Source organism: Convolutriloba macropyga, chromosome 14, assembly GCF_964194025.1.
Source record: "Convolutriloba macropyga chromosome 14, txConMacr16.3, whole genome shotgun sequence".
NCBI lineage: Eukaryota > Metazoa > Xenacoelomorpha > Acoela > Convolutidae > Convolutriloba > Convolutriloba macropyga.
Window position 1 is genome coordinate 9,160,411 of NC_134481.1, and position 19,298 is coordinate 9,179,708.

General features: G+C 36.5%; 1 protein-coding gene across 1 annotated transcript in view; it reads right to left on the bottom strand.

Moving 5' to 3' along the window:
* Positions 1-19,298, bottom strand: part of LOC142353612 (sodium/calcium exchanger 3-like) — a 155,416-nt gene that overhangs the window by 100,552 nt on the left and 35,566 nt on the right. Inside the window, exons 3-4 of the mRNA XM_075405898.1 lie at positions 14,935-15,072; positions 11,595-11,720 (exon numbers count right to left, since the gene is read on the bottom strand). Of these exons, the coding sequence (XP_075262013.1) occupies positions 11,595-11,720; positions 14,935-15,072 (264 nt within the window). The remainder of the gene's footprint in view (positions 1-11,594; positions 11,721-14,934; positions 15,073-19,298) is intronic.

A 19,298-nucleotide genomic window follows, 5' to 3' on the forward strand; every position in this document is an offset into this window, starting at 1 on the left:
TATAGGAGATAAACCCCAACGAAAACAAATTCACTCCTCCGGAAGGGGTTCCATAATAACTTTGCCTTTCTGTCGCGATAATTTTTTTGGCTGTAATAGATTCATACCAAGTCCCATGGGCCGCTAAGGCATTTCCATTGCCTGCGAAGCATGACCAAATCACAGTTCTTTCTTTATACGTCAAGTGAGGGCTAAATTCCGTGGAGGTTTATTCGGAAACTGGTTTCCGCGGCATTTAGCGTTGAGAAATCAACCCAGACGTACCAAGAACTCTTTTATTTACCTCATCAGGAACTCTTGTTTGCGAGTGTTTGTGAGTTTAAACCTCTGACATTGAGAGACCATCACATCGGTAGTGTTTCGTGTGTTAACAGACATTTGAGATGGGGCTAATACTCCACTTTCAAAATCATCATCATTATCTTCTTCCCCTCCCCGGGTTTTGATTTGTCTGCCTTGCCTCTTTTTGTTCCTTAGAATTCTGCTCTGACCTGAACACATTGGCAGAATTAGAAAGATGGAGGCATTTGTTTTTGTGACCTGGAATTATCAATTCAATTATCAATTCAAATGTGAGTATAAATCCTGCGGTTAATGGTAAACCATGTCGATATTCATGAAATACACCTTCACAATAACTGAAGTTTAGCAATAGAGAGACTTGACACCTCATATATATAATGAGGTAGAAAGCCATAAAAAGACGTTTGACATTTGGCTAATAAAAATATACCCATCAAATGCAAACGAGACAGACCCTGGCCATACGTGGTTTTGAATAAGATCCTGAGCACAGCGAAACACGTCTGAAGAGATTAATTTCCGGTCAAACCTCGTTTTGCTTAGATTGGACTTGATTCTACCAATTTTATAGTCTGGATGGTCAAAACAAGATTTGATGAAACAACCCAGGTTGACCAGACTTGGAAAACTTACTAAGGCCTTACTACGGCACCGTGTAAGTCTTAGAAAAAACCGTACTAAGTCTTGTCAAGTTTCCTACGGCACCGTACTACGGCCGTACTAAGATTTATACGGTGCCGTGCTAATGTCAAATCAAGACTAATAAGGTGCCGTAGTAAGGCCATACCAAGATTAATAAGGTTTTTAAGGTAAAATAATAGCTTGAAAATTGTTGGAAAAGGCTCCAGTCAAGTTGAATAACCCGACTTTTGAGACTTTTCCAGTTTGTTCTGCGTGTGTTTCCCTCCTCCTTTCTCATCCGGGCTGGGAACCGGCTCCGGCGGAGCTTCAAACTAAAGTTATAGGAAAATTGAGCAGAGCACTAGTTAAAAAATACTAGGCTCGAAAAGCTCTCTCCAAAACAGACAAATTTAAGAATAAATAAAATCTTCAAAAATCCTAACATTTTTTCGAAAAATATGAAATTGGCCGGAATTTTTACGTTAATCAAGTTCAAATATTCGTTACAATCAAGGGAACACCATAAATGGCCGAAAAAAAACGAAAAAAGTCCAAGATTCAACATAACTCTAAATTTAGAAGATTTTCCAGAGAAGACTTTTTTAAAACCTAGAGAAAGTCTTTTTTAATGGAGCCTTTTCTACACAAATTATGGCCCTTCTTCGACTTAGACACGAATGCTAGTGACAACTAACAGGTTCATAACATCATAGGGCCGAAAAAAAACCAACGTCATAGGGCCGAAAGAACAGGTTCCTAACGTCGTGGGCCGAAATAAATTTGCAAAAAAAAGGCTATATATTAGAGGAGTCAGTACACCTAACAAAGCAGACATGAAAACAAAGAAAAATGATATAATAGAGCTTTTTGAACCAATTTTGTCGTGTTCATAGGTGTAGAGACTGGGTAGACTAATGATCAACGGTCAAAGGCTACGAAATTTTGCTCTAGGTGACCGAAAAAAAAATGAATCCACTTTTTCAAAAAACGATTTTTCTTCAAAAATCCTAACATTATCGGCAAAATTTGAAAATTGAAGGAATCGTTACGTTAAATGCAATTCAAACAGTGGGTACAGCCGAGGGAACACCTTAAATGGTCCAAAAAACTAAAACATCCAAGATTCAACAGGCCTCTAAATTTAGAAGACTTTCGAGAGAAGACTTTTTAAAACATAGAGAAAGCCTTTCCTTTACTGGAGCCTTTTCTACATAAATTATGGTCCTTTTACAATTTAGACACGTCTACTAGTGATAAATAACAGGTTCGCAACGCTATAGGGCCGAAATAAACTCAACTTAGAGATAAATTTGCAAAAAAAAGAGGCTATATATTGGAGGAGTCAGTACACCTAAGAAAGCAAACATGAAAACAAAGAAAAAAGATATAATACAATTTTTTGACCCAATTTTGTCTTGTTCATAGGTGTAGAGACTGTGTAGACTAATGATCAACGGTCAAAGGCTACAAAGGTTTCGTACCAATCTCGTCAGAAACGAGGAGAGGTGACTTGCACACCAAAAATTGACCATCTAAACTACGGAAAAACGCCATCTAAACTACGGAATACGGGGAGAATCCTCATTATCGGGGGAGTCTAAGGAACCAATTCTCGGGGCGAATGCAGCCATTTGGAAGTTTAAAATGGTCATCATTTTAGTGCTTCTCTCCTCAGGGGGATAATCTGTGGTTAAGATTCCCGGACAATTTCTCAAAAAACGGCCGAAAAAAAACAAACGCCCTTAATATCATTTGTAGCACTGCTTGATACACGCATTATATTAAAAATGAGCCCAACCGGTTCACTCTCCAAGGAGCTGTAGTAAAAACATGGTATCGTGTCAAATGACCCCAGAGGAGAGATACAGCACATTCAGAGCTAAAATTGAACTTCTGAACTACATAAAACGACATATAAAATATATACGGGGATAGTCCTCATTATCAGACAAAACTCACCGACTAATTATCGGGTCTAAATTAGCCTGTTTTCTTGGTCTAACATGTACATACACGAAATGTACCGGACACGAATTGGTCAAAATGGTTGTATGTGTCCTCGCCAATTTCTCGAAAACGGCTAAAAAAACAAAACGCCAATTACAGGGATCCAAGCACGGCTCACGTTGAGTCCAAATCAAAAAGCAGATCAAAATCGGCCCTCTCTATGACGAGATATTCCAACATAAAGGTACCGTACCAAATGACAAAAATGGACAAGTACGGGTCAAGCATCGCTAAAATTGACCATCTGAACTACATAGAACTGCATAGAAGAAATATATTGCGAGACTCCCCACTAACTGAGGAATCTAACGAACCCAAATATGTACCGTAAATTGGCTATTTTGGGACATTGATTTCTGGGTGACCCAACAAGTCCAAATATATCGCCTTTTTTTAAATTGGTCATGGAACAACTTTTTACCAACCCGGTTACGGAAACCATTTTCTACTGCAAGCTCGGGGAGTTCAGTATCAACAATATGCGACCACCCCCGTAAAATCGGTACAGTAGTTTTGAAGATATTAGCAAAGTACTGACTTGTACCCCATCTTTTGGGCCAGAAGCGAAGCCCAAATCTCCGAAACTGACGTAAAACAACGTGAAACAGCGCTGCCAGGGTGTTTCTGGCTGTTATTGTAGTTCACCTCAGCTTTCTTCGTCACTGCAAATCTTCGTGGAAAGGTGAAAAAAAAACTTTTCCACTTCTCCATGAAGGCTATGATGTTTTGTGTGTTTGGACACAAAACAACATCCACAGAAATTTGATGAAAACATGAAAAAAGAAAAATTGTTGATTTAAGCTCATTAATTAATACAAGTAGCTCCAAAGACCTAAATGGTGCCTAGAAAACACAAACTGCACGCCGAAAAACCTTTTCTTTGCGCAAGACACCACTAATCGATTAAAATTTGAGAATTGTTATCTTTTTCAGCATTCACTGTTAAATTACACTTTCAGAAAAAACTTTTTGGAAGAAGACCAATAATTCTTTCCAAGACGGGCTTAGAAGGAAGAGAATGTGCTATAGATTACCTATTTTGATTCGTAATTGACAGAGAAATAAGAAAAAAGGTAAAAAAAGCTGAGTGCCTTTTTTATGCGACAAAATAAACTTCGTTCCTCAGCATTTGCAGACTCTGCCAGAATATCCATCGTAAATATTTCAGTTCACCGGGCATTAATCTGTTCTTAGGCCTGGAATGACGTGAATGATCAAAAACAACTGAGAAAAGCTTTTAACTGCGAAACAGTTGCTTTCAAAAGCGTGTCCTAATATTTTCATACAAATAAAATTTGATAAATTGTCATTTCAAGAAAAAAACTGTTGTAGTTCTTCATTTCCAATAGCTATTAGAAATCTTTCAAGAAGCTAATGAAGGAGAATTGATGAAACAAACAATAGCAATCGAAAGAGGCGTCAAAAAACTAAAGAGAATCAACTACAATTGAAAAACAAGTCGGAACTTTTTTTAAAGACTATTTAATTTTTCTTGATCTTAAAGTGCAGCATAGTTCGAGTGCTGCGTTCTTTCAACAATTGAAGTTTTGAAGTAATAGACGTTGATAGACATTTTGAGGACTAGGGTGAAATGGAAATTTGATGTTTGAGTTCACTTGCAACACAAAAGTTTTCCTTCGGGTTATTAATGATGAAAAAAAGTTACTTGAAAACTTATTAGTTTTAAAATTAAAAAAAAAACAATTAAATGAGGTCTTACATGTTAAGATATGTGCACTGTTGATTTTATTTCCCTTGTGGGCTTAAAAAGAGCAAAAGTCTAATGAATAAGCATCAAAAACTATCCTTGATCAGCTTTACCCTCACTTATTTACAACTTCTACAAATCAAAAAATTTTCAATATTTTTTCAATGTTTGCCAGTTTTTGAGCCCTAATTCCCACTTCAAATTTGTATTGGCCTCAACAAGGTCCCATTTGGCTACAGAAGGAGTTTAGAAGGGACTAAAAGGTTTGAGACATATGACCATTTATGATTTTCACAGGTACCTATTTCATCAGCGAAAAACGTTGTTATCGCAACAGAAAACGCGTGATTGACTATTTCGCTGACACTATGTATTTATCACTCTCAACTATTTCTGACAATTGGTTTTGTTGTACTTGCTACCTAAAAAGGACTCAAAATGGTGGGACAATCAGAAAATAATTTTTACAGCACAAAAAGAAGAAAAAAATAATTATAAATCATTTTTTGTTCGACCTTTTGAGTGTTTACCACTTCGGTCACGTTTGTTGAGAACTATTTGAACGATCATTGAACTGTTTTCATGAAAAGAATAATTGAAACACGTTATCGACGCTAAATTCTACATAAAATAAAAATACTGTTTTTTTTTTCAAGTTTGGCAGTCAATAACTTTTTTACCGGCTCTATTGAAGAAAGCATTGAGCAGGGAAAACACGAACTGTTTGGTACCATCAAAATGCGACTATTTCGAACAAATTGGTACGGTACTTCAGGAGATATAAACAAATCCCTTAATTGTACCTCACTTTTTCAGCTATTTTTAAAGCCCAAAAATTCCGTGAAGATTATGGTGTTTCATCAGTTTTGATACAAAACAACATACGCCGAAATTTGACAAAATCATGAAAATGGAAAAATTGTTGAGTTAACAGCAATCATTGATATAACTAACTTAAGGGATTTGAGAATTGTCTGGAAATCACAAATTTCACGCAAAAAACTTCGATTACAAAAAGCACAACTCAGGCAATGAAATTTGAGATTTGACACTGTTTTCAGGAATCAATCCTGAATAACCGTTCAATAACAAATTTTCAAGACACACTAATTGCATTGCATGCAGTAACAACTTTAAAAATTGCGCTGCTGATTAGCCAGTTAGATGCCAAAACTATAGAGAAGTTCAAAATTTATAAAACCTTGGTTTACTTTTTTAAGGCGATCAAAGGCATTTATTGCTGCGCTTTTGAAGATTTTTCTTAAATCATTTTTTAAATATTTTAAACTATCACATTCTAGGTCGGCAAGACGGCTCTTCCTGTTGTGAATGCCCAAAAACAACTGAAGTTTCAAATAAGCCAAAACTTGAAAAAAAAAAATTTTCTGAAACCAGAATCGATTTAATTGAACCGAACGCAAACCAAACACATTAATTTTTCTTTTCCTTCCTATAAACTGTGGGCCTAATTTTAGGTTTTTATTCACCAGCTATGTAAGAGGTACTGACGGTTTCATGTTAAAAAAAGTGCTATTTTTATTTGGCTCACTTAAAACACAAACTTTTTATTTTTCCGAACTTTATTTTACAGCTAACCTTTTTTGAGACATAATACGTAAGCATTTTTCTTGTTTGGAAAATAAAAAACAACTCGGACGCGTTTTCGGTGGATATTTGGAGTTGAATGTTTTTCTGGTTGATTATTGACATTACCTACAAAAGATATTAGTGAGAGATTCCGTTGACGAAAAAGTTGTGAAATTTACATGTAATACTCTCACCACGTTAGGAACCAATTGAAACTCACCTCAGAAGTGTCCAATTTCTGATATGCAATAGATAAAGACTAAAGGAAATGGTACCAAAATCATTGCTGAATTCTTAAAAGCGCCAAAACATTCATAAATTAATTTTTACAGAAACAAGTGCACAATTAACTGAACCGACCGCAAACAATTAAGAAGAACTTTTTTTCAGTTTACTATAAACAGTGGGCCTGCAGTTTGCGATCTATTTACCAGCTGTGTGTAGGTGTGACTGACAGATTAATATGTAAAACTGTGCAAATTTTATTTGATCCACTTAAACCGCAAACCTTTTTTTCCGAAATTCAGCTCAAAGCTAATAATTTTCTGAGACATAATACCTAAGCATTGGCCTTCTTTGTAACAAAATCTCAGTTTTGACGCTTTTGATGGATTTATGGATTTATACAATTTTCTGGTTGATTAATGACATGAACTGCAGAAGATATCATTAGACTTCCAAAGTTCGGCACGTCCTCACAAGGGGCGTGACAGGTTTTTGCTATATCGAACTGTTTTAAGGTAAAGTTTTTGACCGTTAGGTGTACCTGCAGAGCAAATTAATGTTCGAAAAAAATACTTCTGAAAGATTACAAAACTTGGTACGGCCTTATAAGGCGCCGTACTAAGTTTTTTTTAATTTTTCATAGATGTGAAAAGTGCCAAAAATTATTGAAAAAATGACTTGTATGAGATAATCGTTGTTTTTAAAACCAATTTTAGGAAGGTAAACTTTAGAAATTGGCAATTACATCAATTGGATACGGTGCCGTAGAAAACTTATTACGGCCTGATACGGTGCGGTACAAAGTTTTGTAATTTTTCAAAGTTTCGTCTAAGGTGGTCAACCTGGGAACTCAACATAAATACATCAACTTTTAATTACAGTCTCCAACTTATCTTAATGTGCACTCGCTCGCAGAGTTGCCCGAAGAGGTTTATTTCCGGCTCGAGCTCTTTGCGTTGGCAAGGCTCTGTAAAAAGCCAAACACCGGAAACTACTCAAAAACATATGAGTCTAGAAGTCTCGAACCTACGTTATCCAGAGTGGCGCCCACAACTCTGATGACGTACCGGTTTTGGTAGCTTGTCATACATACTAAAAGCTGGATAGTTACAGCTCCATATAATATTGGAGATAAACTGAACCTTCAGATCTCAGCATGCTGATAGACTTGTCTTCGAACCCCTCCCCACTGTCATCATCATCGCCATCAATCATTGCAGTCTCCCCTCCACCTCCCGGTCCATAGAATCTACTCTCTGTCTCTATCATCACCTTTCGTGCCTTCTCAGCCATGCGGCTCTCTCTAAACAAGAAAGATATATGTCCAGACTTTCATTCGTTAATTCATATTTCCACACGGCGTAGGAAGACCCCCTGTTGCTACATTTTACTTATTTTGATACATTTTTTTTAGATTTTAAAAAATAGATAAATTCATTTTTATTCTATTATCTGTCTCTGTTAATTGAATAAATCATTAAAACAGAGCTAGATATGACTTATCAGAAACCGTTCTTATGCTTTTGCTTCCTTTGACGCCCATATTATCTAACCCTCGCAAGCTTTTCCCTTGCGCACCCTATCCCTTTTCCCTACATATCCCTTAATTTGTATATTGAATGTGCCAACTCTATTAAGGATTAAAGTCGGCGTGAAATGATATAAGGGAGAATCAACCGGGCAACAAAGTAGAGCGTGGAAAAATCAGGGTTGAAAAGACGGGACAATCATTGGTATAAATTATTGCTTGTTCCAAACGAGTTTTTTAATAGCATTCGAACCTTAATTCAGTTTTTTGTCAAGATTCTTGCAAGCTGATTCATAAACTTGCAAGATTCTTACAAGCATCTTACAGGCATCTTGAAACTTCTGAAAAAGCTTCTCAGAATCATGCAGTTTGATTCCGCCAATCACTATGTTTTAACTCACCTCTTGTCAATTCTCCACGCGATTAGTACAAATATAGGGAAGAAGCAGAGAGTGACAAATGCCTCCCATATGTCAATCACACAGGGCGTGATCCCCTTCAGAATTATGAACAACCACAGGTAAGCCCAGATTGAGAACACACACGTGAACACAAACACGCCAAACTTCTCAACCTGAAATGAAAAAGTGAACCTCTGCTCTATAAATTGAGTCCTTTATTAGTCCTGCTTTATAAATTGAGTATTCTGCCATGCTAGATAATTATAAGAACCCAGATTTAGATAAATATAGACTTAAATAAATTTAGACCTCGACTTATACGCTCGCCCAATTCGTGGTATGAAAAGACAGTGCTCGACCCAAATACCTATGAAATGACTTTAGCAAACAGCTGGAGACCCCCAGGCGGCATACGCAAGACCTGGCGAAGAATCGTTCGTGACGAAGTAAAGAAGCATATCAAACCACCGAAAATGTCAGCGAAGAAATGGGAGACTGAATGGTTCGACCTGTGCAAGGAAACAGCCCAGAACAGAAAGCAATGGAGAGGTCTTATTCGGGACCAAAATGTGGCGGGATAAGGGCAGCACTGCCCGTGAGCCCTATCTGGATCTGGATCTGGACTTTAGCTCGATCTATCTTGTCATGCTCGACTTTTGTGGACTAAAAATTTTCTCGATCCTTTTCTTCTCGGACCAAACAGCGACCTTTGCTGGACTCAAATTCGTTCTTCGCGCTTTACTTCTGCTTGATCCAATTTATCACGCTTGACTTTTGCGGACTCAAATCGTCTCGGCCCTCTTTTATCCGTTCGAACCAAAATTTTTACCTGCGACTTCGTCGATTCAAATACTTCACAATGAAATTTTGCTCATATTATCATTCTCAATTTTTGCTTCCAAACATTTTTTTCACGATAGAGCTTAGCTCAACTTAATTGTTTTGCTTGGCTCATGCTTGCCTCAAGATAAAACGGGGCAAAGCTGGGTGAAGCAGTGTTAAATATGTCGAGGAAAACTCTTTTCATGAGTCTGCTTTCAAACGTCGGAAAATTTTTGTAAAAATTCGTTGCTCATTGATGTTTGTAACGTAACCAGCAAGTATGACTCTTGATCAATCAAAAAAAGCTTGTTGCCTAAAAAATTTGACATTTCATAATTTTTGGGGAAAACACCACATTTTTGCCGTGCTAACAGACAAAAGGCCATTACAAACATAGCCGGCAGATTGCCGGAAAATAGACACGATAGACCTCTGTGGCCTTCCATTAATTGAGACAACTAAAGAAATAGGATGGATAGAATAACTGCTAGTCCTTTAAAAGACCAGTAGACTTTTTGGGTATATTCGGATTGTCATTTTTTGCTCTGTAAGCACAAAACCCTAAGGAACCTTAATATAAACCAAAAAATCAAGACTAACACTGAAGAATTAGGAAATATACGTTTGGCACTACTTAGATGCACACTATTGACCTTTAACTAGTAAATTTTCATAAAACTTAGAGTTCACTAAGCGAGTTCAGAATTAAATTTTTGGAGTGAGGTTAGGCACTCAAATGACCTAAAAGCAGAACAAATGATGTCGCGCACACACATTTTAACTGCAAAGCGTAAAAATTACTGAAATCGAAGAAATCAATTCCAGGAAGTCAGTTCGCAAGAATCATCGATGGATGTGACGAATTAAAAAAAATATAGCCGGACAAGTCGTGACGTAAAATTCAAGAAATTTTTCTTAACTAAACAAAAAATTAGACCTAGAATTGACTACGAGTAAATTCAGAAAACCCTTTCCAAAGAAAAATCAGATAATAAAAACAAAAAAAAACAGAAAATCAAAGTGGTAAAATGCCGCTTGTGTACAAAAAAACAATTAGCGAGAAAGAGAAATTTGGAAAATTAAAAAACTAGGCCTAGAATGAATTATGAATGTATTTGGGAAAACCATTAAGAACAAATTCGATACAAAAAAAACAGATAAATTTATAGTGAGATTGCCGCATGTGACTGAAAAATCACGAGCGGGAGAGCAAATTTTTGTTCAAACGCCATTTTCTCATTCTACTTTAAAATTAGAGTGAATAAATTCCACTCCGCAAAACCACTCATTTTTTCTCCCCACTTCCTGTTTCGGCGTGACCAAAATTATGAAACTGTGTGAACAGATCTTAAAAAAAGACAGCGCCCCAATACAGTTCAAATTCGTTGAATTGTATGAAATCACGATGTCTCCAATAATAGCCGCTATCGTTTCGCGACTATTAATTGAACTACCTAGTTTCAGGCAATGTGGAGACATGGTCCAGCTGCACTAAATGCGTAACCTTATGAGTTTAAAAAATTCCTTAACTTTTTGGCTATTTGCCAATTGTCTGTTAAGTTGGACTGCTCTGGAGCAAAGTTCTTATGTCTTCCCCCGTTGCCGCTTCGCTATGTGCATAACAAAAAAATAATTTAAATTTTTTAAAAAATTTTAATTTTCAAACCAAATGAATTTTAAATTTTTAGTTTTGCAAGAAAGCAGACTTACGAAAGCACTTCTGCTCTACCCACGAAAAGACCATGCTTGACCGATGAATTGTCTTTAGCTCAACTTTAATACTGCAATTTTGGGACCCAGGAATTGACCATAATTGTCGCAAAATGCTCAACCCAGGAAATACAACTTTAAGTAGAAAATTGTATTTCCGCAACTTTAAGAAGGAAACTATAATTTTAGTCAATAAAATCCCTCGCTAGCTGACTTTTTGAATCTTTACATAAAAACAGGCTTAAACCTGGGAAGACATTTTAGGAGAAAATGGATTGTTCATGATGGCAACTCTTTCACATGTTTTTCAAGGTTAATAAAGCCTCAATATACACTCGAAATATATATATATATATATATATATATATATATATATATATATGCCTTAACGATCATTCGACCGCAGTCTGTTTAGTACTAGGATATTTAAGCCGATCAATTCAGCTTAATGGTTTGCATTCCATGACATGACTCTACGGGCAAACTGACTCACTTTTAAAACCGATTTCTGTCTACCTTTTGTCCCTTAATACGTAGAAAAATGTGAAATATAATTACTTATCTTTTACGTATACTTACACTACGAATTAAAATGATTATAATCTTTTTAATTAGTCTGTAAGTCGTTGCCTCTTTCATTGAAAATTAGGTTATTTTGTACTTGAAGAACATGCAGACATACCTTTTTGGTTTCTCCCTTAGGTACAGACAGTATGCATATGGCAATGATGACGAAGAAGTTGAATGCCGCACTCCCAATCACAGTCCCTGGACCCAACAGACCAGCATGGAAGTCATCCACGCATACCTGTAAAATCCACTGGCTCTATTTAGAATTAGAATTAGAATCTTAGAATGAAGTTTCCACCAAGTTTCCACCAAAATGGCACGTGGATTTTTATTTTTAGCCCTATTTTTTGTTTCGCACCTGCGGTTTATGTGGTTTTGGCTGATGTAAAAAAAGTTTTTAAAATTGGTTTTCCTGTCGAAATGGTTTTCAGCTCGTTCATGATGCAGTCTTTTGCTCCTCTATGGTGTAAAATCTGGCCCGTGTTTACTGCAGAACGTGGCTTTTCTGTGTTACAGCATTAGCGCGTTAATGGGGCTCACTTTGGTTAGACCACAACATCTTGGTGCGTTTATGTTTCGCAACAGTAAGCGCTCGGTGTATTGCACAAAAAAAGTCACTGTTCTGGAAGTGTTAAAATCAATCCTATCAATCTGTGTAATATTTGGAAGCATCTGGACCGGATAAGGATATTACCACCTGACAAGGATATTACCACAGTCGGAAAGTTACAATTAAATAGTAATCGTCCTGAATTTGAAATTGCTGATCATAAACAGTAGTGTTAATCACTGGAATTTTAGAAAATGTAACCGCCCGTATAGTATCTCAGACCTAATGGACTAGTTGAAAGAGCAGTTCAGACAGTGAAGCGGGCACTATGAAAATCCAAATATCAACGTGTGATTTGGGATATTTCTGCAAAGGGCACTAATGCCACATAGCAACCCTTCAAAAAGGAAAGTCCAATTGAACTAATACTGGAAGGCATAGTTAGACTATCAGCAACAGCAGATTTCGACTTGTGTAAATCTTTTCTAACCAAAGTCAACGAAGAACCAAAGACAGTTCCTGCAAGTTTTATCATCAAAATCAGCTTTAACTTCAACACATCTTCCATACATCCTGAACATTCATTTGTAACAATCCTACTAAACGATAAACCAAATGCCAGTTTAGATGAAAACTGAAACGAAGTAGAAACTGAAGCACTAGTGGAGAAAACCATATCTCCATTAGAATCACAATTTACAAACACAAATTTTGGACCTGCACATCCCGAAGAATGAGCTTTTGCTGCATTATCAACTGCAGAGCAACAAGAAGAGGCATCTGAGCCTTCACGAACACCAAAAAAAATAGAATTGGAGAATCAATCCCAACAAATTTACTTTAAAGGAGAGGATTTGATGACTTCGAAAGAACAACAACAAACTCATAAGTTACTGTTTGTTGAAATTTCAGAAAACGAAAGGGAGTAATACGAAAGAGAGGTCTGGGTCAATAAGTATTGGCCACGAAGCTAATTATAATTCTAGTTTGTTTTTGCACTATCATTATCTTATTGATCTATCAATCAGATGTCAGTAGGTAAATTTTTCCACAAAAAAAAACTGATTCTAACATCCATTGACCTCCAACTGATTAACTTGTTTGCATCAAGGCCTTGTAAGAAGTCCAAATAAATTATAAAGTCATATCCGAAATCAAGATCTCTTCAAATGTTAAAAAAACTATCTTTGCAAAATTAAATTGCCTCTGAACAGTTTCACATTGATAAGAAATAAAAAAGTGATCTGTTTTTCAGTATATTTTCAGCTCTTATTTTATATTTAAATTAAACTTTTGCATTCTCTGACCCGTGTTAACGAGCACGACATTAAAATTATTCTTAAAAAATTTCTTCTCGTTTAAATGAAACGACGCTAGAGTTTGTTGACGTAATGAGTATAGGAGCAGACAATAAAACCAATGACTCAATTGCTGAGTAATTTGCATCGTAAGTTGGCGTAATAAGTATAGGAGCAGACAATAAAACTTATGACTCAATTGCTGAGTAATTTGCTGCATATGTTTGGTGCAATGTTTTGTTCCTTATAGCATAACCCATTCGAGAACAAAAATCTAAAGGTGCCGAAAAAAACTTTTGCCAGAATACAATTAACATAAAATTTTTGTTAGAATTCTTGGTGGACGTAGTTTGAGTTTCCAAGTTTTACCTGATGTATGACAGTTGTGCAAGAAATGGATCTGCAAATACCCTCTGTATTAAATAAATCAATTAGATTTTGAGGTGATTTTTTTGGTTGTCAATGTTTCCTTTCATAATCTATATTTTGCAGCCTAAACTTTAAAAACATTTTTTGCTACAATGTCAATAACATTGACTGTTCCTTAAGAGTTTTCGTTAACTGCTTTTGTGCATGAATCATATTGTTCATAATGCATTGGAGATAAGAGCGAAAAAAACTCCGGCCCGGTGTGGGGCGTTATCTACCAGGGCTCTTGTAATATTTTTTGGAGATAAATTCTGTCGCAATGTTGCCTGGTAGCAGATAAATGTTCCTTGCAGCTTTCTTGCAAGAGCCTAGCAGACAATCTTTAACAGCAAAAAAATACAGAATATTTGAAAATAACTTTCCCAGTTGGTGTTTCGTGGTTGATCATTTTGATTCTTCATTTTTCAACACAAACTTTGATCAATTATCCATTTTCCGATTAGTTTCAAGGTCTTGCTTGTCCTGATCAACCTTCTAACAATTTCTCATTTTCCCATTTTGAGTTGTTAAGTGTCCTTTGTTTTTTTCAGTTTCCATCTGTTGGATCATAAATATTCCAGATTACTCAACAACTATGCAATCACAACTTCTCAGGTCGAGGTGTGTGTCAACAATCAGACAATTAAAAACGCAGGGAGGGGGTGTGTCTTTATTACATGGTCGAACAACCTAATAAAGTTTACCTCCACGGTCTGCGGATTGGCTAAAGTCATTAACGAGCTTAAGTTTGATCATAAACGAGCTTAAGACTGACCATGGCTGATTATGTTCTGGATAGGTCGGATCACTAACGTATACCTCAGCTCGTCGTACCTTTGAGAGATTTCATACAATGGTCACGTTTAAATGGAACGTGCTAACAGTTTGTGTCATAAACATTTAAAATTAAAACCAAAAGATAAAATTAAACTCATTAATTACACGAATTAATTTAGCAGAATGAATATAGCTTAATCAAAATTACTTGCAAAAATTGGATTTGCTCAGTTACTTCAATATCTCGGCAAACCAGCTTTTTAAGATTAATTTCAAAAACTTGTTTTTCTTCCTTGAAAATTTTTCCACTTTTAAAACATAATTTATTCGATCGCCATTTGCGCGCGGCCAAATTTTGCTATTTTCATTGCTCACTTCACATGTAATGAACTGTAAAAAGAAAAGCTTTTGATGTGTACCTCAACGATTGCGAGCATGATCTCAGGAGCTGAGGATCCCAATGCCATGAGAGTGAGGTTGGCAACTGTGTCATTCCAGACAGCCACGTGCATCGTAATCACGTCTCCATTCTCTGTTTGAACTACCACCGTCTTTTCCTAATACATACCTGGATGTATTTTTTTAAAAATCCCAGTTGTAAACGGAGGCTATCTTGTGAGAACTTGTAAGATTTCCGTCTGATTTAAAAATTGTACCGCACAATGTAGATTGCGATTGCATTGTTAATTAATTTATGTAAAACCAAGTTCGATCCATTTACAAAGCAGCATTAAAGAAAGTTATATTTGAAAATAAAAAAGAAAAGGTTTGTTCAATTGCAGTTAAAAGGTAAAAAGTAACTTTTTAATTGAGGGCATTAATTCAATTTTGCATTGGGTTTTTCCATTTCGGTTTTTTTCTCCAAGTGTAAGTTTTTTTGGTGCAGTACTTTTTTTTCAGTTTTCGTGCTTCTTTTGTCACAAGAGACCAGTTAAAGAAGGTGATAACAGTTTTGAGTAGTAAAGGAAAGCGGCTAGAGGTACATACAGGGGGGACACTTGCAAAAGGATCTTAGCCCTAGTGGGATTCGAACCCGAATCTAGTGCGTGGGAAGCGGATCTTTTACCACTGGACCAAAGGGGTATACAATCTCTAAAGTTTGATTTGTATATTTTTCAGCTAAGTTATGTAAGCTTAGTTACTTATGCATTAATCAAGCCTATATTAGTCCTTTGCGCTCGATGAGTGCATTTAAAGTATTCTACACCAACAAATCACAACTGAGCTAAAATGGGAGGCATGTTGAGAAAAAAGTCATTTTCTCGTTTAACACATTACAAAACACTAGCCTAGAAATGAATTGAAAAATGACAAACCGAGTTGTAAGAGATGAAATTGATGGGGGTATTACAAGCTTGGTTTTCGATGATGGAAAGCGAGAGAGACCCCCATGGCGGTGCTGTTCCAACACCATAGTCCCTCGATCAGAAAATGTTTTTTGTTCAAGTGAGTATTATAGTGCTGATGATTAGTCTCTGTTTCGCCATGCTATTCTTGATATCAGAAAGTTGTGAAGAGAAGTCATATTGGATTGCACTGCTTTCGAGTCTAGTTGGTTATATTTTGCCAAATCCCAAACTATGAAAAAAGTTATTCTTACAAACGATAGAATCTTTATGGCAGTTGTAGGCCCGAGTGGTTCAGGGAAAACCGACCTAATATTCAGTATGCTGCAAGGTTCCTCTTTCTACCCAACATTCCCCAAAATTCATTACTTCTACAAAGAGTTCCAGGACATATTTACAGCAATGCAATGTAAAATACCACAAATCGAGTTCATCAATTATTCTGGATTGGATATAACAAAGAAACTTTCGAATTGTCTTCTCGTTTATGATGACTCATACGAGGAATTTTTTAATGATAAAGAGTATGAAAAATTGCAACATCGGGAAGACACAGAAAACTTCATGTGATATATGTCAAACATAACTCATTCCAACAGAGCAAGTAGTCACGAACGATTGATCTCAAAACCACTCATATCCTTTTGTTCAAATCATTGCGTGACATTCAACCAATAGAATATCCCGGAAAACAGTTGAACTGCCTCCAATTACGCAAGGATGCATAAAAATTAGCGACAGCTCAACCATATGGACATTTAAATGTTGACCTTGATCCGAAAGCAAGTCATGCTTACGATTTTCTTCTCAGCGTATTGGTCCCGAACCGTCAGTTTTCTATATTCCTTCGGAGGAAGCCATTATTACACCAATTACGAATGAAAAAGAGACACTTGCTTATGCTGAAGCGCTGGTGCGTCAGCAACCCGAAATCGAGAGGCAAGCGAATTTTTCTAGCCCAAGATATTGGTTTCATTTGGTTTCTAAGCGATTGTGTTATGAATCGAATCGAATCGAATGAATCGAATCCCAACTGCGACAACTTTCAGAAAAATATTTTAACGCACTACAAAGAAGTAAGTTTTTCCAAACAATGAGAGAGAAGACATTCTCTGATTCGACTAATTGCCAGACCTTGTCTAGAGTATCTAAAGAAAATTGCCAACCGAAGAATTTGTGCTTATTCCCCGCAACATGTTTACAACTGAGCAACCTCAGGTTTCGCAAATATTAAAGGACCCAACTGCACGAAACAAATCAAAACAACTATCGCTTCTACAGTGAACATTGAATCACGAGCAGTCAGAAGCAGTTATTCACCAGAACACAGAGTTATTCACCAGAACACAGAGACTGATGACGTCATGATTTCCGATGAGGAAGAAAATCAATAAAACATTACCGATGGTTTTAAACAGAAAGAGTTTGATGAAATCAGTCAGAATGTGATCAATGATATAAATTTTCTCAACAAGTACAAACTTGAAAAATCAAAAATAATTTTGATCAAGATAAACCAATCGCGTAACCTTTCTCTGGACGATGAAGGTGAAATTCTCATTGATTAGAGGAGCACTAACATTCCAGCTTCAACTTTCCTCTACGCATTACATCAAACATCATTGAAACTTTCGCATGACCATTATTAAGTGCTGAATTCTTTGAATCTTGCACCACACCTCACTTGTAATACTTATGCAAAAAATATCATAAAAGTTCCGAAAGAGCAAAAATTACGTCAGTTTTCAGATGGAGGAGCCAGTGAACAGAAACCTGCTGTCGAGTGAGCAGAAAAAACAGAGACTGCTAGCTTTGACGAGGAAGGCTTCGCAGACGCAGAGGAAGAATTCATAACGCCAACAGGCTGGAAAACTCTTTTCAGTGGAGATCAAAAAACTAAATTACGTTTACATAAAGGGAAAAGCAGCCTTTGGAATTGTTACCAACATCAAAAAGGAAAGCGGCCTATCACAGAAAAAAATTGATAAATTCCTTCAATCGAAAAACTCGTACAGCAAATATCGTCAATTCCGGAAAAAATTTCCACGATTGAAGGCAGTTGCTTAAAGAATAAACGAGATCGGTCCATGGATGTAGCCTATATGGACAAAATAGCAAGGCACAATAATGGGGTTAAATACCTGTTGGTTGCAGTTGACGTTTTATCACGTTAATTACGTGTTCAACCTCTGAAAACGATGTATGCAAAAGATTGCGTTGAAGCCTTCAAAAGATGATCAGGACGAATCAGCAAGAGAAAGTGTGGACGGACAAAGGCACAGAATTCAAAGGCGAGTTCAAAATTTTCTGTGAAAACAAAAAGATTTATTTGTATACAACCGAAAATGAAGCCAAATCCGCGTTTGCGGAAAGAAATATTCGATCACTTAAAAACATTATTTACAGATACTTGGAAGAAAAATTGATTTGGAACTATATAAAGGAGCTTCCCAATTTCGTAAATATCATTAACAGTCGTGTTAACCGCCTCACAAAGTTAGCCTCAAATGAAGTTTTCAAAAAGCATAAACCATTTTTAATTTCGATTGCTTTGGACAACAATAAATTTAAACCACGATTCGAAGAGGGGGTCTTAGTAACTATAGCGAAACCAGACGATACCTTTAGAAAAGGTTATACTCAAAATTATACCGGCGAAGTTTTCACAGTACTACGATTGGCTACAACAAGTCCACCTACCCAAATCTGATTGACGCAAACAACATTAAAATCACAGGCAAGTTTTACGAACCAGAATTAGTACAATTTGACGTGTTGAAAACTGAAGAGGAGCAATGAGTTCTAACAGCGATGTGTTTACAATTGACTTGATTTCGAACGCCTCGATGGAAATTTTTAATGAGAACACCATAGCATCATTTCGGAACCAATTATCCCAACCAATACACCCACAGGGAGAATGAAAAGCAGCACTGACTTCTCTATCTTTTCTATCAAACAACAATAACGTCAACTCTGGAGAAATAGTTGTTCACAAGGATTCAATGACTGATCAAAATGAGTCGAGCATTCAATCAGGACAACACAGAAAAATTCGGACTTGTATTTACAACAGCTGGGAAGATCTAGTCTCGGAGATTGTTCGCATTGCAAAACTAAAACAGTTCGATCTTAAGTTTGACATGATAACGCGAAAACTCACGTTGACAATTGGGTAGAACGAAGGATTACCATTCCAAGACAATGAAATTCCCAGCATTCTCGGTTTTAAAGGCACGCCTGACCCTTCACATAGTGGATTTGTGCATATCGGTTACAAGGAAAACGTGGAAAATGGAAATCCAAACGCTCCTAACAGACATTTAGCAAACTTTCCCGTCGATATAACATTTGGATGGCAGCTTATTTTTGTCTACATCAACATTATTGAATATCAACACGTGGGTGACTCGGGGGCACCCGTTCTCAAAATCATT